At 53.4% G+C, this 15,999-nt stretch overlaps 2 protein-coding genes across 7 annotated transcripts in view; one reads left to right on the plus strand and one right to left on the minus strand.

Annotated features, from left to right (window-relative positions):
* Positions 1-15,999, minus strand: part of DPH7 (diphthamide biosynthesis 7) — an 807,287-nt gene that overhangs the window by 257,441 nt on the left and 533,847 nt on the right. The gene's annotated exons all lie outside the window — the stretch shown is intronic.
* The window catches only part of EHMT1 (euchromatic histone lysine methyltransferase 1), a 230,524-nt gene that overhangs the window by 193,872 nt on the left and 20,653 nt on the right, over positions 1-15,999 (plus strand). For 5 of the 6 annotated variants that reach the window (XM_050759722.1, XM_050759726.1, XM_050759723.1 and 2 more), the window contains 5 exons: positions 1,453-1,557; positions 12,224-12,378; positions 13,781-13,948; positions 14,160-14,304; positions 15,184-15,261. In XM_050759722.1, the coding sequence (XP_050615679.1) occupies positions 1,453-1,557; positions 12,224-12,378; positions 13,781-13,948; positions 14,160-14,304; positions 15,184-15,261 (651 nt within the window). Of the gene's footprint in view, positions 1-1,452; positions 1,558-3,312; positions 5,107-12,223; positions 12,379-13,780; positions 13,949-14,159; positions 14,305-15,183; positions 15,262-15,999 lie in introns of those variants that run through there. The other variant, XM_050759728.1, reaches the window with a different exon arrangement.

Raw genomic sequence — 15,999 nt, forward strand, 5'->3', positions numbered from 1 at the left:
GAGATGTAGCTTTAATCATGGAGGCTGCTGTGTCTATGACAGCAGGATGTACAGGCTGACAACTGCAGGGGAGATGTAGCTTTAATCGTGGAGGCTGCTGTGTTTGTGACAGTGGGATGTGCAGGCTGACAACTGCAGGGGAGATGTAGCTTTAATCGTGGAGACTGCTGTGTTTGTGACAGTGGGATGTGCAGGTCCTTTGAGGGGTGCTGGGGAAGAGGCCGAGGCTTCTGCCTTCAGAGTGAGAATTGGCCATATGACCCTCATTTTCAGTAAAGTTGCCTTTTTCTGGCTTAAAGAAAATTGCCCAGGCCCACTGACTGGACTCAGGAGTGACAGGAGCCAGAGAGCAAGTCAGCCTGGTGGGCATTCTGCTCCCTGCCCAGGAGGAAGCAGGGGGGTCAGCCTCCGTCTGCCTGTCCATCTCCCGCCCACAGTTCCCAGCTGCTGCTCTGATGGGGTCCCTGGCTCTCCTGCATGCAGCCACCATTGGAGGCTGAAGGAGGAGCAGAGCCTGCTACAGCCCAGGCTTCCCGCCAGCCGAGGCTGCTGGTGCGCTCCGGGTCTGGCCTGGGCATACGAGGTTTCACCTCCCTTGTGTGTGCCATTAGACGCGGTGCCCAGCTGTGTTGGCGCGTGCCCAGTGAGTGGTGCCCAGCTGTGTTGGCGCGTGCCCAGTGAGTGGTGCCCAGCTGTGTTGGCGCGTGCCCAGTGAGTGGTGCCCAGCTGTGTTGGCGCGTCCCCAGTGAGTGGTGCCCAGCTGTGTTGGCGCGTCCCCAGTGAGTGGTGCCCAGCTGTGTTGGCGCGTGCCCAGTGAGTGGTGCCCAGCTGTGTTGGCGCGTGCCCAGTGAGTGGTGCCCAGCTGTGTTGGCGCGTCCCCAGTGAGTGGTGCCCAGCTGTGTTGGCGCGTCCCCAGTGAGTGGTGCCCAGCTGTGTTGGCGCGTGCCCAGTGAGTGGTGCCCAGCTGTGTTGGCGCGTCCCCAGTGAGTGGTGCCCAGCTGTGTTGGCGCGTCCCCAGTGAGTGGTGCCCAGCTGTGTTGGCGCGTGCCCAGTGAGTGGTGCCCAGCTGTGTTGGCGCGTGCCCAGTGAGTGGTGCCCAGCTGTGTTGGTGCGTGCCCAGTGAGTGGTGCCCAGCTGTGTTGGTGCGTGCCCAGTGAGTGGTGCCCAGCTGGGAGCGGGCACGGCTGACAGGACAGCCTTGCTGTGTCGGGCAGGGTGGTTGGGCCTGGCCCAGTCCTGGTTCTGCCTTTGTCCTGCACTGGTGGAGCTACCTGGGGCTGTGCTCTGAGGAAGAACTGAGGCCTCTCAGGGTTGCACTCAGGTCCTGAGTGAGATGCCTGCACAAGGGGTGTGGTACCTGGGAGGTGCAGAGACCTCGGCTGTGGGAGTTCTCATCGCTCTGGCGGTTGCCGGTCTCTGGATCGATGACCGCTTTGTTCTCTTCCCTGGCAGGATGACGGAGGCTGGACGCCTATGATCTGGGCCACAGAGTACAAGCACGTGGACCTCGTGAAGCTGCTGCTGTCCAAGGGCTCCGACATCAACATCCGGGACAACGTAAGTTCATCACACCCTCCCCGGAGCAGTGTCTTGGAGGGGTGGGGACCTCCTCCTCCAGAAGGTTCTTTTCTCAAAAGCAGAACCCTGGCCCCTGGTGACGGCTTTGACCTCTTCCTGTGGCAGCATCGGCCCGGCGCTTAGCTGTGGCTGTCCTGTGCCAGAGGCAGATGGGGGGTGTGAGGTCCCAGCAGAGGCCACCCTCTAGGGACCTGCGGGTTCAGAGGGCGCTGCCTGCCCTGCTGTGCCTCCTGCTGCCTCATGGGGCCGTGCCTGGGCCTGAGGCTGCTGACCTCGTGCGGGTGCCACAGCACCTCTGGCTCTCCCTCTGTTTTTGTTTTTTGTTTTTTGTGTTTTTTTGGATGGAGTCTCGCTGTGTCACCCAGGCTAGAGTGCAGTGGCGCAATCTCGGCTCACTGCAAGCTCTGCCTCCTGGGTTCAAGTGATTCTCATGCCTCCGCCTCCCCAGTAGCTGGGATTACAGGTGTGTGCCACCGTGCCTGGCTAATTTTTGTATTTTTTATTTGTTTGTTTTTGAGACAGAGTCTCTCTCTGTCACCCAGGCTGGAGTGCAGTGGCGCGATCTGAGCTCACTGCAACCTCTGCCTCCTGGGTTCAAGCAGTTCTCCTGCCTCAGCCTCCGGAGTAGTTGGGATTATAGGTGCCCACCACCATGCCTGGCTAATTTTTGTATTTTTAGTAGAGACGGGGTTTTGCTGTGTTGGCCAGACTGGTTTCAAACTCCTGACCTCAGGTGATCCACCCACCTCAGCCTCCCATAGTGCTGGGACTACAGGTGTGAGCCACCACGCCTGGCCAATTTTTGTAGTTTTAGTAGAGACAGGGTTTAGCCATGTTGGCCAGGCTGGTCTTGAACTCCTAACCTCAGGTGATCCGCCCACCTCATCCTCCCACAGGATTACAGGCATGAGCCACCGTGCCCGGCCCTTGCCTCTCTCTTTGAAACAGAGGAAAGAGAAGTGAATCGTTTATCGCACCACGGTTTTCTAGGGTGTGATTTAAGATGCTTCAGTGACAGTTTTGTAAGGCCCTTTTGTTTGCTCAGAAAATAGAGTTTGGAGCTGAGATAAGAGGACTCCCCGGTTCTGGGGTGGCTCCTTCAGCCTGAGAGTGGCAGCAGGTGACTGATTAACTCAAAAGGTTGTTCACTAGAAGGTCTTCAGGGACCCACAGAACCAGTGGGGCTGCCAGGGGGCTGGGCATGGCAATGGGCACGACAGCGAGGGGCGAGGGGAGTCCTCTGGTCACCTCCCAAGATGGGCACAGACATGCTGCAGCCCACAGAGCTGTGTCCACCTTCACAGACGGCTCCAGAAGCCATAAATGGGAAGTCCAGCCACAAATAAACTCATTAAGTTGATCATAAGAAAGAAGATTTGACACAGAGAAAGATTTCTAAAAGCACACTATTAAATCTCCAGTGTGCTGAAGCCTGGCGTCTGAGGAGGGAGGGTTGACACTGCCTCTCAGAGCCTGAGAACAGCGTGGGCACGGGCACTTGCCATTCATTGTTGGCATGGGGGGGTCTGCATTTGGAACCCCTCCCTGCATGTGAGCAGACCCCGCTGTGGTCCACTGGCTGTGGGCACCCTCCGCCTCCCTGCAGGCACACAGGCCTCTCCGGAGTGACTGGTCCTGAGCCGCGGTGCCTCCTCCGTGGGCTGCAGGCTTCCGTGACTGTGTCTGGGGGGTTTCTACCTCGTTCCACCGGAGTTCTTTCCTGCTGGGGGTTAGGACAACGGCACTGTGGTGAGAGGAGCCCTGAGCCGGCAGAAGGAAGAGAAGAGGGAAGCAGAAGCAGAGGAGCCCTGAGCCAGCGGAAGGCTGTGGCGGGTACCTTGGAGGAAGAGAGGAGGGAAGCCAAGGCAGAGGACAAGGCAGAGGCCACCCCCAGGTGGGGCCGCCTCACCTACCACCCCCGGAGACTGTGTGGCGGGCAAGGCAACCCTAGTGTGGCTGGTTGGCCTGCGTGCCTGGGCAGCTTGCAGCCTGTCCAGGTGTCAGAGCTGTTAGCTCTCTGATGCTGGTGGCTGTTTCCCCGGAATGGAAGCATTGATTAAATTTCAAGTTTGTTATTTATAGAATGAAACACTTCATTAATGTAACTACTGTATTGCTGTATAATAGGTAGGCTGCATATACTCAAAGTACACACTCGGGTGAATTTTCACCCAGAAGCCATCGCTGCTGTCGGAAGAGCGAGCCCGGTCCTCCCTCATGCCCCGATGATCTATCTTCAGGTGATTCCTCCGCACTTCACAGCCGTGCCCAGCCCACCCCTGCCACCCGTTGCTGGGCTTTCTGCTATCTGCGTGTCTCGGTTTTATAGAAAAGGGCTCTCACCATGGGCGCCTTTCCCTTGCATCTTGAAGCCGAGATACCCATTTTCGTTGCCTGAAGTGCCCGTTGTGTGAATGTGTCCGTTTACCCTTCACCTGTCAGTGGGCATTTAGGTGGTTTCTGATTTTTGGTTGTTACTAAGAGAGGTGCTGTGAATACTCATGCCTTAATTTCTCTTGATTAAATCCCTGGGAGTAGAATGGTTAGATCATAGGATAGGTGTGTATGTTTAACATTTGCAGAGACTGCCAGTAGCCGGGCATGGTGACACACACCTGTGGTCCAGCTACTCGGGAGCCTAAGGGGGGAGGATCGCTTGAGCCCAGGAGGTCAAGGCTGCAGTAAGCTGAGATCGCACCACTGCACCCTAGCCTGTCTGCAAAAAAAACAAAGCCTGCCAAACTGCTTTCCAAGTGATGGTACCATCTCTAGTGTATGACAGTGCATTCATCCGTTCTCACACTGCTATCAGGGTTCTACCTAAGACTGTGGAATTTATAAACAAAAGAGGTTTAATTGACTCACAGTTTAGCATGGCTGGCGCGGGGGGGTCTCGGGAAACTTAACAATCATGGCAGAAGGCAAGGAGAAGTAAAGCACATCTTCCATGGTGGCAAGAGAGAGATTGAGGAGCCTTGTACCACACTTTAAAACCAGCTGTTGTGAGAACTCACATGAGAACAGCATGGGGACCTACCCCCATAATCCAGTCAGGTCCCTCCCTTGACACGTGGGGATTACAATTCAAGACAAGATTTGGGTGGGGACACAAGGCCAACCCATATCAGAGAGTCCTGGTTCCTCCGCATCCTTCCCAACACGTAGCATGTTCAGTCTTTAAATTTTATCCATTTTGGTAGGTGTGTAGTGATATGTTGTTGTGGTTTTAGTTTTCAGTCATTTCATTTTCATTTCTCTAATGACAGTTGACGTTAAGCATCTTTTTATGGGCTTATTTACAATCCGTATATCTTCTTTAATGAAGGGTCTGTTCAAATCTTTTTCTTGCTTATTATCAGGTATTTTTTTAAATTCTGGAGATTTAAGAGTTTATGTTCTGGATATAAGTCCTTTATCAGATATATGGTTTACAGATCTGTCTTTGGAAGTGTAGAATTTTAAAAGTTTTTATAAAGTTTGGTTTATCAGCGTTTTTCTTTTTTTTTTTTTTTTTTTTTTAACTGGATCCTGTTTTGGCATTCTGTTTTAAGAAATCATTGCCTAGCCGGGCGCGGTGGCTCAAGCCTGTAATCCCAGCACTTTGGGAGGCCGAGACGGGCAGATCACGAGGTCGGGAGATCGAGACCATCCTGGCTAACATGGTGAAACCCCGTCTCTACTAAAAAATACAAAAAACTAGCCGGGCGAGGTGGCGGGCGCCTGTAGTCCCAGCTACTCGGGAGGCTGAGGCAGGAGAATGGCGTAAACCCGGGAGGCGGAGCTTGCAGTGAGCTGAGATCTGGCCACTGCACTCCAGCCTGGGCGGCAGAGCGAGACTCCGTCTCAAAAAAAAAAAAAAAAAAAAAAAAAAAAAAAAATCATTGCCTAATCTGAGAACCCAAAGATATTCTCCCACATTTCCTTATACGAGTTTTACGATTTGGGGGTTTCCATTTAGGTCTACGTTTTATTATAGTTGACTTTTGTATATGGTGTGAGGTATAGATTGAACCTTTTTTTTTTTTTTTTTTGCTTGTGGATGCCTAGTTCAGTGCCATTTGTTGAGAAAACCATTCTTTCTACATAGAATTGACTCTGTACCATTGCCAAAAGGCCAGTCATCTGCACGTGTGAGTCAGTCATCCATGTGTCAGTCCACGTGTGTCAGTCGTTTGCATGTGTCAGTCATCCATGTGTGAGTCAGTCATCTGCATGTGTGAGTCCACTTGTGTCAGTCGTCCATGTGTGAGTCAGCCATCTGTATGTCTGTCATTTGTCCACATGTGTCAGCCCACATGTCTGTCATCCACATGTGAGAGTCAGTCTGCATGTGTGAGTCAGCTGTGTGTGTGTGAGCCTGTCATCCGCATGTGTGAGTCCATCATCTGCATGTGTCAGTCATCTGCATGTGTGAGTCATCCATGTGTCAGTCATCCACGTGTGAGTCAGTCATCTGCATGTCTGTCATCCACATGTGTCCACATGTGTGTCATTTGTCTACATGTGAGGGTCAGTCATCTGCATGTATGAGTCAATCATCTGCATGTGTGTGAGTCTGTCATCCACATGTGTGAGTTGGTCATCCATGTCAGTCGTCCGCATGTGTATCAGTCGTCTGTATGTGTGAGCCAGTCATCCACATGTCAGAGTCAGTGGTCCACATGTGTGTAAAGTCAGTCATCCACATGTGTGTGTCAGCTCCAGGACCCTCTCTTTTGATGCATTGATCTGCATATTTGCCTTTAGGCAAGTACTGTCCTTGCCTGACTGATGTAGTTTTACAGTAGGTCTTGCAAAATCATTTTTCTTCTCCCAAACTTGATACTGCTATTCTTCTACATTTTACATACATACATATATAGATATAAAAAATATCTATATGTTCTGAACACCATAATAGCCATATGGTTATTCTGTTTAAACAGTCATTGGTCTTTTTTTTTTTTTAATAGAATCTCACTCTGTTGCCCAGTCTGGAGTGCAGTGGCACGATCTCGGCTCACTGTAACCTCCGTGTCCCGGGTTCGAGCAATTCTCATGCCTTGGCCTCCTGAGTAGCTGGGATTACAGGCGCGAGCCACCACGCCTGGCTAATTTTTGTATTTTTAGTAGAGATGGGGTTTCACCATGTTGGTCAGGCTGGTCTCGAACTCCTGACCTCGTGATCCACTCATCTTGGCCTCCCATAGTGCTGGGATTACAGGTGTGAGCCACCGCACCTGGCCTGGTCTTTTTTTTTTTTTTTTTTTTTTTTGGAGACAGAGCCTCTCACCCTGTCACCCAGCCTGGAGTGCAGTGATGCAATAGCTCACTGCAGCCTCCACCTCCCTGGGTCAAGCGATTTTCCTGCCTCAGCCTCCCAAGTAGCTGGGATTACAGGCACATGGCACCACGCCTGGCTAATTTTTGTATTTTTATTAGAGACGGGGATTTCGCCATGTTGGCCAGGCTGGTTTCAAACTCCGGACCTTTGTTGATCTGCCCGCTTTGACCTCCCACAGTGCTGGGATTGCAGATGTGAGGCAGCGCGCCCAGCCGAGTGGTCTCTCCCGCCAAGCTTCTCCACCTTGGTGGGCTTGTGCTCCTGATGTTGCTTCCTTTCCGCCAGCCTCAATCCCTTTACCTTTCCTGTGGTGTTGGTCTGCTTGTGGTGAGCTCTTGCAGCTTTTTTTTTTTTTTTTTTTTTTTTTTTTTTTTTTGAGACAGAGTCTCGCTCTGTCGCCCAGGCTGGAGTGCAGTGGCCGGATCTCAGCTCACTGCAAGCTCCGCCTCCCGGGTTTACGCCATTCTCCTGCCTCAGCCTCCCGAGTGGCTGGGACTACAGGCGCCCACCACCTCGCCCGGCTAGTTTTTTGTATTTTTTTAGTAGAGACGGGGTTTCACCGGGTTAGCCAGGATGGTCTCGATCTCCTGAGCTTGTGATCCGCCCGTCTCGGCCTCCCAAAGTGCTGGGATTACAGGCTTGAGCCACCGCGCCCGGCCAGCTTTTTTTTTTTTTTTTTTTTTTTTTTTGAGACGGAGTTTCGCTTTTTTGCCCAGGCTGGAGTGCAGTGGTGCGATCTTGGCTCACTGCAACCACCTTCTTCCAGTTTCAAGTGATTTTCCTCCCTCAGCCTCCTAAGTAGCTGGGATTATAGGCACTGGCCACAACGCCTGGGAAATTTTTGTGTTTTTAGTAGAGATGGGTTTCACCATGTTGGCCAGGTTGGTCTCAAACTCCTGACCTCATGATCTGCCGGCCTCGGACTCCCAAAGTGCTGGGATTACAGGTGTAAGCCACCGCGCCCGGCCCTCTTGCAGCTCTTTAATGCCTGGAAAGTCCTTATTTTGCTTTCATTTTTGAAAGACATTCTTACAATTCTGGATGCATAGTTATTTCTTCCAATGCTTTAAATGGCGGTTTCCCTGGGTCCTCACCCGCAGTGTTCGCAGTGAGAAATCCACTGCCAGCGCATGGTTATTTCTCTGTGTATAACGTGTCTTTTTTATATGGCTGCTTTTAGAATTTTTTTTCTGTATCTCTTGGTTTTAGCAATTGGATTTTCCTCTAAGCCTTAGTTTGTCTGTAAAGCAATTTGATTACTGATGTGCCTTGGTGTTATTTTGTGTGTGTGCACTTAGGGTTCATTGAGCTTCTTGGATTTGTGGATTTAGGGTTTTTGACAAATTTGGAAATTTTTCATTCATTATTTCTTCAAATAATGTTTTCTGCCCACCGTGCTTTCCAGTGTTCCAGCTGTGTATGTAGGAGTTCTCAGAGTGGTTCCACAGCTCACTGGTGCTCTCTTCAGTTTTTAAAAATTATTGTTTTTTCACGCTGTGTTTCAGTTGAGCGGGTTTTTGTTGGTTTGTCTTCCAGTTCACTCATCTTTTCTTCTGCACGTGTTGCTGTTGAGCTCATCCAGTTTGTGTGCTTACATTCCAGGCATTGTCGTTTTCAGCTCTCAATGTTCTGTTGGAGTCTTTCAAACATTTCCTAACATGTTTCTACTTAATTTTCGAACCTATAGAATACAGTTATACCAATGGCTTTATTTACTTATTTATTTATTTAAAACAGAGTCTCTTTTTCCCAGGCTGGAGTGCAGTGGCGCAATCTCGGCTCACTATAACCTTTGCCTCCCGTGTTCAAGCGATTCTCCTGCCTCAGCCTCCCGAGTAGCTGGGATTACAGGCACACACCATCACGCCTGGCTAAATTTTGTAGTTTTAGTAGAGACGGGGTTTCACCATGTTGCCCAGTCTGGTCTCGAACTCCTGACCTCAGGTGATCTACCTGCCTCTGCCTCCCAAAATGCTGGGATTACAGGTGTGAGCCACTGCATCTGGCCCACCAATGGCTTTAATGACCTTGTTTGCTAATCCAGCATCTGAGCAAAAGCCGGGTTTTTTGATTGACTGGATTTTTCCTCCCCACTGTGGGTCATGTTTCCTGCTCCTTTGCACGTCTGGTAACCTGTAGCCAATGCCAGGATGTGGGTGGGTTTTACAAAACTTGTATGGTGCTAGGGACTCTTCTTCCTGTGAATGTTCTTGAACTTTGTTCTGGAACTCAGCCAAGTCACTTGAAACCCGTCAGATCATGTTGGATTTTGCTTTTCAGGTTTGTTAGGTGGGTCTGGAGCCACTGAGGCAGGTTCCTCCACTGTCCTCCAGCCCACAGCCTGTGAACAGAGTGTGTGGCCTGCCTGGCTGTGGGGAAAGGCCCTGGCTTTGAGTGCACGTTCTCCACAGGCTTGTGGCTGCTGGTGTCCTGCCGGATGACCCAGGTGGAAATGCACAGATCTCTGGACCCTCTCTTGGAGCTCTGTTTTCTGTCTGAGCATCCGGAGGCCCTGCCTGGCTCCCTCCCGCGCCGTGGTTGGACCTCTGGTGGCAGTGAGCTGGGCAGCCACGGGCTCCCTCACAGGCTCCGCCTCTCAGGGCGCGGTCCTTCCCTGCCTGGTGTCTGGTGTCTTGACAGCCATGGTCACGGGTTTTGACTGTTTGTTTTACTCTTCTGGTTCTTTTAGGTGGGAAGGTAAATCTGTTCTGGTCTGTATCACCCCATCGTTTCAGGAGTGCGGTTGCTCACCAGGTGTAGGCCGGGCTTGTAACTCAGCAGACTTCAGAAAGGCTGGGCGTTTGAACAGTCCCCGGGTGGAAGGATCTTAGGTGAACTGGAAGCTCTCAAAAACGTAATTCTGGGGCGGGGCATGGTGGCGGATCACCTGAGGTCAGGAGTTTGACAGCAGCCCGGGCAACATGGTGAAACCCCGACTCTACTAAAAATACAAAATAATTAGCTGGGCCTGGTAGCACACACCTGTTATCCCAGCTACTGGGGAGGCTGGGGCACGACAATCGCTTCAACCCCAGAGGCAGAGGTTGCTGTGAACCGAGATCGTGCCAGCTGCACTCCAGCCTGGGAGATGGAGTGAGACTCCGCCTCGAAAACAAATAAAACATGTAATTCTGGTTATAAAATCATAAATCATTCCGATAAAGGAAAAAGAAGAGGCCCCTAAGCAAGCAGCGTTTTGTTCAAGGAGCCCTCAAATGTGTGGAGGAGGGAAAGCAGAAACAAAGAGCGGAGGGATGGAAGAGCCGCAGAGCAGCCCAGGCTCTTCAGGAAGTCCGCTGAGGCGGACACACGGAGTCTGCTTTTAGTTGTCTCTTTCAGAAGTCACGGACACAGTGAAGCCCACGCCTGGGGCTAGCCGGGTTTGTGGATGAACATACTGGAGACAAGGCCACTAGATTTCTGTTCTGCTTTTATCTTCACGCTCACTGAGCTGGACAGCGTTGGTGCCGCACGGTGTGGAGTTGGGAGGGGACTGCAGGAGAGCACCGGGTGTCTCAAGAGCGCGTGTCCTTCTCTCTTGGGGGTGAGACTGCCCACCTGCAGAGCCAGTCCCTGGGATGTGGCGGCGGCCCTGGATGGGAGGCGGGGCCGAGCTCAAAGGGAAGCAGAGCCTGCGGGGAGGAGACCGCACCCCTGCAGGGCTCTGCCTTGGCCCGGAGCCGCCTCAGCCCCCCCAGCAAAGCGGACAGTCAGGCGGGGCTTGGTTGATGGCTCTGGGAAGATCGCTGACATTCCCGAGGGGAAGGAGGTGCAGCCGGCCCTCCCAGACACGCGCAGAACGGAACCGACTTCAGGAGCGTGAAACGCTCACGTGCCTCTGAGGAAGCATCCCTGAGAAATAATGTAGAAAATAAAAAGCACTAGAATATTTGCTGGCAATGTATTCCAGAAATATACCCACAGAAACAAACCAGGTGTCCAGTACAGGAAAGGTCCGCAAGCTGAGTGACCGTCGGCGATGGGTCCGGAGGCGGTTCCGACGCCGCCCCGCGTGGACCCTCGCGATGGGTCCGGAGGCGGTTCCGACGCCGCCCCGCGTGGACCGTCGCGATGGGTCCGGAGGCGGTTCCGACGCCGCCCCGCGTGGACCGTGCGATGGGTCCGGAGGCGGTTCCGATGCGCCCCGCGTGGAAGGCGCTCCTCGCGTGGTGCCAACTGGAGGAGGCCTCAGCACCTGGGAGCCTCTGGTGATGACGGAGGGTCAGGGACAGACGGGCATCAGGCTAGGAAACGGGCGCGGGCCTGTTCCTCATTCCACCTATCGCTGTTTTATCTCTGGGGCGATCGAGTTAGGGATATTTCATTGTTCTGATTTGTATTTGTGGCTGCCTGGCAGAGTTGAACATTGTCTTATGTTTACCGTTCATCTTTTTCTTACCTACCTTCTTTATTTTCTTCTCCTTTGCACATATTTTTTCAGAATTACAGTGTTCTAATTTACTGTGTGATTATAAATCATCTATATTTTACATATGGCACAAGTATTTCTCCAAATTTTATTTGTTTTATTTAAAAGAGGCCTTTTTAAAAGTAAAACTTACTGTTTTTTTTGAGACAAGAGTTTTGCTCTTGTTGCCCAGGCTGGAGTGCAGTGGCACAATCTCGGCTCACTGCAACCTCTGCTTCCTGGGTTCAAGCGATTCTCCTGCCTCAGCCTTGCGCGTAGCTGGGATTACAGGTGCCCACCACCACGCCTGGCTCATTTTTTGTATTTTTAATAGAGACGGGGTTTCACCATGTTGGCCAGGCTGGTCTCGAACTCCTGACCTCAACTGATCTACCTGCCTCTGCCTCCCAAAATGCTGGGATTACAGGCATGAGCCACCACACCCGGCCCCAAATTTTAATTTAATCAAATTTGCATGTCTTTTTTCAAATCTTTCAAAAGCATTATCCTATCCTATGACTATACCCCTGTTTGGAAATGAATATAATTTTTAAAAATAGATGAAAGAAAAGTGCCTGCAAGTGTTAATGTGTTGAGATTAGGTTGATATAATTCTGGATGACCTTTTCCCTATTTTTACAATATTCTTTACTGTGATTATGCTACTTTTATAATTATGTTATTTTTACAATGAAAAAAACAAAACACGAAAGAATGTGCCTTCCAGAGTTGAGATGGACACTAGGTTCCCATCTGGTGACCTGTGGTGCCCTTTCCACCTGGCCGTTGCTGAGGACGGCCACACGCGCTCCAGAGCCTCTCCCCAGGCACGCGGGCTGCAGCTGCTGTGGCCGGGCCCCAGCACTGTGAGCCAGCAGGAAGCCTGCACTGAGCTCTGGCTTGTGTCTGTTCAGGAGGAGAACATTTGCCTGCACTGGGCGGCGTTCTCTGGCTGCGTGGACATCGCCGAGATCCTGCTGGCTGCCAAGTGCGACCTCCACGCCGTGAACATCCACGGAGACTCGCCGCTGCACATTGCTGCCCGGGAGAACCGCTACGACTGTGTCGTGTGAGTGTGGCGCTTCCCCCGGCTCGGGCTGGCGCTGACCTGACCTGGGCGCCCGGAGAGACCGCTCGATGGTCGTGTGTTCACACTTGGGCTCGAGTGGACACAGGCCCTCTGTTCCCTCCTGTGGAAGTCCGTCCTTGGTGTTCCACGTACAGAGAAGTGACTTTCCCAGTCCACATTTGAGATCAGCTGTGGTTTATTTCTGGGTTAGGAGGATTGTCATGCAAAACTCCCAAGTTGTTAGGTCAGACCTTGAGTTGAGTCTCAGACCTGATGCTCCTGACATGGCTGAGGGGCAGCGTGGGAACAGCCCTGCTCCCAGCAGGGACCTGCCAGCTCAGAGGCGCCGAGAGGCTCAGAGTGCCTTCTGGGAGCAGTGCCACCCACAGCCAGAGCTGGAGATGCTGGGGGCTGTGGCGTTCACCGCTCAGGGCCCTTTTAAAACTTGAGACCTTCAGCTGGGTGGCGGTGGCTCACACCTGTAATCCCAGCACTTTGGGAGGCTGAGGCAGGAGGATCACCTGAGGTCAGGAGTTTGAGACTAGCCTGGCCAACATGGTGAAACCCCATCTCTACTAAAACTACAAAAATTAGCCGGCCATGGTGGTGCGTGCCTGTAACCCCAGCTACTCCCAAGGCTGAGGCAGGAGAATCGCTTGGACCCGGGAGGCAAAGATTGCAGTGAGCGGAGATTGCGACACTACACTCCAGCCTGGGCGACAGAGCGAGATTCTGTCTCAAGAAAAAAAAAAAAACCCAAAAACAAAAAAACTTGAGACCTTGATCCCTTAAGTCATACACACTCAGGTTGTTGTCGGTGGCCTGGGATGGGGTATTTGTTTGGCTGCTGGGGAAGGACAGGGAGCTGTGGGTGCTCCACGCACCAGCCTCCGGTGACTCCCCAGCCCCTACACGTGGAGCTGTGCCCTCCCACATTTGGATCTCACGGTGGCTTACCCAGGTTGGTCATCTGGCTGTGCGAAGCCCAGCTCCACGTACGGTGACTGCGGTCTGGACGCAGTGGGCAGGAGTGGAACTGAGGACTGCTCATGCTGCGCATGGCCCAAGCGTGGCCTCTCTCCCTCCTTATCCTTGAGGATAAATTTAAATGAAAAATCCAAGAAAAATCAAATGCCATCCTGGTTTTTTACATACTCTTCCTGCTAAGAAAACAGCCTGCTGACTTTGACAGTGAATATGGGAGAGGAGTAAGAGAGTCCCTGTTCCTGGGTGAGCTAAAGCCCGTCTTTGCAGAGTCATTGGTGAGCAGACTTCAAGTTATCTCACAGCGAATAGTGTGTTCCCTTTACTGTTAGTGATGATGGTCATTTTATAAATCTCATCTGTGTCATCTTTTCAAGTCAGCTTTAAATGTTTTGTGGCCTTACATTTTCCCTTTTAGCCTCTTTCTTTCTCGGGATTCAGATGTCACCTTAAAGAACAAAGAAGGGGAGACGCCCCTGCAGTGTGCGAGCCTCAACTCTCAGGTGTGGAGCGCTCTGCAGATGAGCAAGGCTCTGCAGGACTCGGCCCCCGACAGGCCCAGCCCCGTGGAGAGGATAGTGAGCAGGTGAGCCCGGCCCCGGGACGGCTCTGCGGCAAATTGGCAGCCAGCAGGGCTTTGGGAGTTTGCGGTGAAAGCTGCTCCTGAAGCTGAAACATCCCCAGGCTGGAGTTCAAACTCTCAGGGCCAGGTGTTTGCCAGCCGCCCACTGCACGCCATGCCACCCCCTGGGCAGAGTACGTCAGCCTCCAGGTGACACCTGCCCTTTCCGTGGCAGGGACATCGCTCGAGGCTACGAGCGTATCCCCATCCCCTGCGTCAACGCCGTGGATGGCGAGCCGTGCCCCAGCAACTACAAGTACGTCTCTCAGAACTGCGTGACGTCCCCCATGAACATCGACAGAAACATCACTCACCTGCAGGTGAGTGACACGGACGAAGGGCGGGCTCAGGCCAGGACGTGGGGCGGGCAGAAGCTTCTGGAGCCTGGGGTCCTGCGTTCTTCTCACCACTCAGAGCAGGAGGGCTCGTGGGGGGCTTCCCAGGAAGACCTCGTTCTCTTTGCAGCTGCCTCCCGTGAAAGAGCGGGAAGGCAGATAAAGGTTCTGTCAGGCCCAGCCCTGGGCCTCTCACTGCTCTTCCGAGGCTTCTTACCGACCCCAAAGGAACGGCAAGCATCTTTGTGCCTTTTTTTTTACCTCACACTCAGGGGCCCCCGTGCGGCCTCGTGCTGGTGGCACAGGCGAGAGGAGCCCCTGCAAGGCCTGCAGGACGACCTGGTCCCTGCATCTCCCAGCCCCCGGAGAGATGGGTCCAGCACATGCCAGCTTTCCCAGCCTGAGTGCACAGAGCCTGGTGCCCTCACCGCCTGCGCCTTCTTGAGCACTTTCTTTGTGGCTCTGCTTGTAGGCAGCTCCCTCCTCTTCCCAGGCCGGGCACTGCCCAGGGCCCCCCACTCAGGGTGTGCCAGGCTCTGCATTCTTGTCTTTCCCGTCGAGCATCTGGCCACAAATGCAGCCGCTGCCCAGCCCTTCACCCACCCCACGTCACCCGCTGCCGCGTTGCTGCGCTGCCTGCCCCGTCCCTCTGTCAGGGTCCTCAGCCAGAGAGCCCCTCCAGCGGGCACTCGGCATGTTTCTGCCCGCACACCCTTCACCCTAACAGGCCACACACTCGTGGTGCCTTTGAGAAGCATTTAGCAGAATCGGGGTAACTGAGAATTGTAAGACGTAGTTGTGACTGGGAGGGAAACAGAAGGCCTGTGCCTGCACGTCTGACGGCCCCGGCGCCTCTCTCCTCAGTACTGTGTGTGCATCGACGACTGTTCCTCCAGCAACTGCATGTGCGGCCAGCTCAGCATGCGCTGCTGGTACGACAAGGTGAGGGCGGCCTCGTGTGCGTGGGCTCAGGTGGTAAGTGCCGCTGGTCCGGGTCTGCAAAAACAGTGCAGGCGTCCGTGACCCCAGCGCTGTTGTGGCAGCGTTGGGAAGGAGTTGGAGGTGAGCTGGGTGTCACAGGCAGGGACGGTACAGTGGGCGCCAGCACCCAAGGCGGGGTTGTGAGCTGAGGACATGGCTGCAGAGTCCCTGGGGCTGGGGTCTGTATCCTTTGTGGCCACCTGGATGGTAGTGGAGGCGGGCAGCCAGGCAGCCTGGCTTGGCCCCAGGAGGAGGTGCTGCTTGTGTTTGGTGTATCTGGTGAGCTCTGCCTTGTGCTTGCTGAGTGTGAGGGGTATGAAGAGGGAGGGTGCTGCTGGGCTGGGTACAGGGAGCATCGGTGTGGGCGTGGGGCTTGAGGAGACACAGGATTGGAAGTTTCTGGTGGGTGCTGGTCCTCAGAGGGCCCGAGATGGTGGCCACTGAGGAGGAGATGGGAGTGGGGACTGGCCCTGGCTAGCTGGGGTGCAATTCAGGGGAGGGATGTCTAAGCAGAGGCGGAGGGTTCCTGGTCTCCTGAGTTCAGAGGTCACGGTGGGGACAGAAGCCAACATGGCCTGGGTGAAGAGACGCAAGCAAGGAGAGGCAGCAGGCGTCCCCTCCGGAAGCGGACTTTGGAGGAGGGTGGCCGTGGAGGGTGGCCGGAGGGTTTACCCATCTCAATGAGAGGCCCCAGTGGGA

This window comes from Macaca thibetana, chromosome 15, assembly GCF_024542745.1.
Source record: "Macaca thibetana thibetana isolate TM-01 chromosome 15, ASM2454274v1, whole genome shotgun sequence".
NCBI lineage: Eukaryota > Metazoa > Chordata > Mammalia > Primates > Cercopithecidae > Macaca > Macaca thibetana.